General features: G+C 40.8%; 1 protein-coding gene across 2 annotated transcripts; it reads right to left on the reverse strand.

Moving 5' to 3' along the window:
* Positions 1-532: 532 nt before the first annotated feature.
* Positions 533-3882, reverse strand: LOC133543505 (cytochrome b-c1 complex subunit 6, mitochondrial). Of its 2 annotated transcripts, none has more exons than XM_061888099.1 (4): positions 3716-3882; positions 3460-3485; positions 838-999; positions 533-735 (listed from the first exon to the last, which is right to left on the reverse strand). In XM_061888099.1, exons 1-4 carry the CDS (start codon positions 3759-3761, stop codon positions 703-705), a joined length of 267 nt encoding a protein of 88 aa, XP_061744083.1. In that variant the 5' UTR covers positions 3762-3882; the 3' UTR covers positions 533-702. The 2 variants fall into 2 exon arrangements, with proteins under 2 accessions (XP_061744083.1, XP_061744082.1); XM_061888098.1 differs by having other exon boundaries at positions 3460-3492; positions 3717-3881.
* Between the last annotated feature and the right edge of the window lie 1186 nt (positions 3883-5068).

The raw sequence follows: 5068 nt of genomic DNA on the forward strand, positions 1-5068 counted from the left end.
GTCTACATCCTGTATTTGTTTATCTCTACAATGTTTTTGTCAATTTTTTCCTCCACATTTTATCTATATCTTATTTCCTTTATTTTATCACTCTGAAATCAGTAGATCGTGAGTTCAAACACCGGCCGAGTCATACCAAAGACTATAAAAATGGGACCCATTACCTCCCTGATTGACACTCAGCATCAAGGATTGGATTTGCGGGTTAAATAACCAAAAATGATTCCTGGGTGCAGCCACCGCTGCTGCTCACTGCTCCCCTCACCACCCAGGAGGTGATCAAGGGTAATGGGACAAATGCAGGGAAGAATTTTGCCACACCTAGTGTGTGTGTGTGACAATCATGGGTACTTTAACTTTTGAAAAACATCTATTGCAATTTTTATTTTCCTCTAAAAAATACTTAACTAATGCCTTCCACTTCTCTACATTATTTCTCAAACTATGGTTTGAGTAATATTCGCATTTTTTTTTTTAATAAAAATGAAATATTAGTCTTGTTACATCAGACACACATGACTGACAGACAGAATAGTCTTCAGTTGTCCACTTTAATCAAATATTGACTTTTATGACATTTACACCTGCTGTCTTGTCACATGTTCATACAGTTAGAATAACAACAAACAGCAGATTGACATATATATGTATTTAACACCACAGTTTCCCTATCGTGCATGTGCCATAGAAGAAGGAGGGTTTTTATTTTACTGAATGGAAAAGCTTGTGTGACACCTGGAAAAACAGCAACAACAGCATGTTAGACGTCCATCAGACACACAGAAACGTAGATTAGAATCTAGTGTCCTGTGGACTATTGAGGCCTTTATGACTTACACAGTGGTCCCTAGCATGGAGGAAGTCAAAAAGCTCCTCGGTGCAATCCTCCTCTGTGGCGGAGCGAGAGTTGACTCGCGTCTCGCACTGCTCCAGGCGCGCCTGAGTGTGCACGCAGTGTTCCGTCTCGGCACACTTCTGTCGCATTGTCTCAAGGGGATCCTGAAAATAAGATTACTTTGGATTAAGTGAAAATGAACTACGTTAGGGCTGGGAGATAAGGCTGAAAACTGTATCACATGTTTTAGATCGATCGTTATTATTTTTTTATGCACTATCGAAAATATGGACCAGGCGAAAAACACTGAGTGTAAACATTTTCATTTAAAATGTAACCTTTTTCTGATTATGATTCCCTCCGCTATTAAGGCAGAAAATAAAAGAAATATCAACACAACAGTGGAAAACAATCAATGTGAACACAATTCTAAAATCACATTCAACACTGAAAGGCCTACTGAAACCCACTACTACCGACCACGCAGTCTGATAGTTTATATATCAATAATGAAATATTAACATTGCAACACATGCCAATACGGCCGGTTTAGTTTACTAAATTACAATTTTAAATTTCCCCAGAGTTTCCTGTTGAAAACGTCGCGGAATGATAATGCGTGTTTGTGACGTTATTGGTTGGAGGGGACATATTAGCCCAGCACCACTTACGGCTAAAAGTTTTCTGTTTTCATCGCATAATTACACAGTATTTTGGACATCTGTGTTGCTGAATCTTTTGCAATTCAATCAATTAATAATGAAGACTATAAAGTTGGTGGAAAGCGGCGGATTGCAGCTGCCTTTAGCAACCGATACACAGCCAGTGTTTCTTTGTTTGTTGTGAAGCTTTAGCGAACATGTTTCTCTACCACATGTCAACCAGCAAGTTTTTGGATGGGAAAATTGTGATATTAAGTCGGCTCTTACCGGAGATTTGAGCGGATTATGCAACCTCCTCCTGCAGCTGTCAAAAAGGCAGCTGTGCTCTTGGCTTCTCCATTGGCGTCCCTCAGAGACACTGGCGGTCCCTGCAGCCCTCTGACTTTCAGGTATGACTTTATAATCTCACTAAAACACTATTAACACAATAAACAGATAAGGGATTTTCCAGAATTATCCTAGTAAATGTGTCTAATAACATCTGAATCGCTCCCACTGCCGTCGCCTGGAGCGTCGCCTTTTTCTTTTTAGTGCTTCACTCTAACTTTCCTCATCCACGAATCTTTCATCCTCGCTCAAATTAATGGGGAAATCGTCGCTTTCTCGCTTCCCTGCTTAGGCTGCAGCCCCCAAAACCAGACCTCGGATAAGCGGAAGAAAATGGATGGAATAATAGTATAATAATTCATATAATTAAACACAAGATTGATTTTGTATTTTATCCAAAGGAGTCTTGAAATTGAAGGAGTTGTCTTATGTTCAGAATCGTCTTATTTTCGAGTCAAGTACAAGTCACAAAGGACCTTCACGGCATCCGGGAAACCAAAGTCTTTGGGTTCCGGGGGGAGTATGGTTGCAAAGCTGAAACTTAAAGGTATTGACGGAAGGGCACCACCAGGAGTGGAGCCTGCGGCTTAATTTGACCCAACACGGGGAACCTTACCTGACCCGGACACGGAAAGGATTGACAGATTGATGGTTTGATCATATTACGCCTATACTGGCTCACCTGCTCTGGCTTCCTATGCACTTAAAATGTGAATTTAAGATTTTACTCCTTACGCATGAAATACTATAAGGTCTAGCTCCAGCCTATCTTGCCGATTGTATTGTACCATATGTCCTGGCAAGAACTCTGCGTTCAAAAGAGTCCGGCTTATTAGTGATTCCCAGAGCCCAAAAAAAGTCTGCGGGCTATAGAGCGTTTTCCATTCGAGCTCCAGTACTCTGGAAGGCCCTCCAGGTAACAGTTTGCAATGCTACCTCAGTAGAAGCATTTAAGTCTCATCTTAAAACTCATTTGTATACTCTAGCCTTTAAAAAGATAACCCTTTTTTGACCAGTTGATCTGCCATTTCTTTTCTTTTTTCTCCTATGTCCCCCCCCCTCCCTTGTGTAGGGGGTCCGGTCCAGTGGCCATGGATGAAGTACTGGCTGTCCAGAGTCAGGACCCAGGATGGACCACTCGTCCAGAGTCGAGACCCAGGATAGACCGCTCGCCTGTGTATCAGTTGGGGACATCTCTGCGCTGCTGATCCGCCTCCGCTTGGGATGGTTTACTGCTGGCTACACTGGCTACTATATTGGATCCACTTTAGACTTGATTCTCACGGTTACGTTAGATCCACTATGGATCGGACTTTCACAATATCAAGTTAGATCCGCTCGACATCCATTGCTTTCGGTCCCCTGGGGGTCGGGGGGTTGCCCACATATAGGGTCCTCTCCAAGGTTTCTCATAGTCATCATTGTCGACGTCCCACTGGGGTGAGTTTTTCCTTGCCCTTATGTGGGCCTACCGAGGATGTCGTGGTTTGTGCAGCCCTTTGAGGCACTTGTGATTTAGGGCTATATAAATAAACATTGGTTGATTGATTCACATTTTACACATGGCTATGATATTGGTATTAAAAAACTAAATGTAAATATCAGTTAATTTCAGTAAATAGGCTACATACATACCACCAAATCTTCCTCATCCTCTTCTTCTTCTTCCTAAAAAAACCATTGCAGTATCAGCATAAGTGCTTTATAACACACAACTTTACAATGACTAAACAGCCATTATTAACATAATCCGCTATAAACATGAACAACATTAATGCTACACCCTCCACCTAGCTTAGCCGCACACAGGCTAGCTACATGCTAACACTAGCAAACACTTCCAAGGTGATTCGTTGACTCCCCCACGTTTATAAAACAAAACACACACTTACATCTTCGGGTTCTCCGTTTGTGATCATTTTCTCCTCGTACACCATATTTCGGCTGTCCTCGTTCTTAAATTGGTCGCGAGTGAAATGATGACAGTTTGGAGGACACACTGCACGACTAGGTCACGCCGGTGTAAGGCAAAGCGAGCGAGAAGGCAACTTCCGGTCTTTCAAAATAAACGACATACATAATCGTGACATTAACCAACAAGTTGGCTCGAAAATATTGGTTAACGTTCTTGTTCGATTGTTTCTAGTTTACATTACGAAACCATTTTTCAAAAATAAAAAAATCTGACGTGAGTACTTTCACTATGAAATACAGAGGTTTTAATGTGTTATTTACTCTTTGCTACTTCCGTGTAGTTCGAATAGGTGGGACTCAGATAAAAAGACTGGTTAAAGGGCTTTTATAACATGTCACCACTTGGGGGTAGTAAAACGGCAAAAATACCAAACACAATATATCGACTTGACTTCACTGAGTGTTGTAGAAAATATTTGAGAGGATTCACGCCTGTTGTTAACAGTAAATGTGCTCACAAAGCTTTCATTGGCCAAATGTGTTGTACTTTCAAATATACATGTACAGTGGGGCAAAAAAGTATTTAGTCAGCCACCGATTGTGCAAGTTCTCCCACTTATAATGATGACAGAGGTCTGTCATTTTCAACATAGGTACACTTCAACTCTATACCAAAAAGATCTATTTTGGTTTCATCTGACCACATGACATTCTCCCAATCCTCTGGTGTATCATCCATGTATCCATTTTGGTATAAACTCAACTCGTCGTGTTTGGAGGAAGAATACTGAGTTGCATCCCAAGAACACCAGACCTACTGTGAAACATGGGGGTGGAAACATCATGCTTTGGGGCTGTTTTTCTGCTAAGGGGACAGGACGATTGATCCGTGTTAAGGAAAGAATGAAGAATGTGAAATTTTGAGCCAAAACCTCCTTCCATCAGTGAGAGCTTTGAATGGTTGACCAAATACTTATTTTCCACCATAATTTACAAATAAATTCTTTAAAATTCCTACAATGTGAATTCACTTAATTTTTTTAAATTCTGTCTCTCACAGTTGAAGTGTACCTATGATGAAAATTACAGACCTCTGTCATCATTTTAAGTGGGAGAACTTGCACAATCGGTGGCTGACTAAATACTTTTTTCCCCACTGTATGTCATAAAGTACAGGGTCTACCAAAAAAACCAAACTAAAATTGTAAATACATTGGGTTATTTAAAGCACATTCTTGGGCAAAGTGTAAGTAGCACGGTAAGAGTATGTGTAATTTAATTGTATTACCAAACTGAAGGCTTACTTTTTCCCCAAAGAAACTCTTGCATT

This window comes from Nerophis ophidion, linkage group LG26, assembly GCF_033978795.1.
Source record: "Nerophis ophidion isolate RoL-2023_Sa linkage group LG26, RoL_Noph_v1.0, whole genome shotgun sequence".
In the NCBI taxonomy this organism is placed as follows: Eukaryota; Metazoa; Chordata; class Actinopteri; order Syngnathiformes; family Syngnathidae; genus Nerophis; species Nerophis ophidion.

What these genes read in the sequence shown, in the direction of transcription:
- LOC133543505 (XM_061888098.1), bottom strand. Translation starts at nt 3,761, where the DNA reads ATGGTGTACGAGGAGAAAATGATCACAAACGGAGAACCCGAAGAT. An exon ending in CAAACGGAGAACCCGAAGAT is followed by an intron (nt 3,493 to 3,716) that starts GTAAGTGTGTGT and finishes TGGTTTTTTTAG; the next exon opens with GAAGAAGAAGAAGAGGATGA. An exon ending in TCCATGCTAGGGACCACTGT is followed by an intron (nt 736 to 837) that starts GTAAGTCATAAA and finishes CTGTTTTTCCAG; the next exon opens with GTGTCACACAAGCTTTTCCA.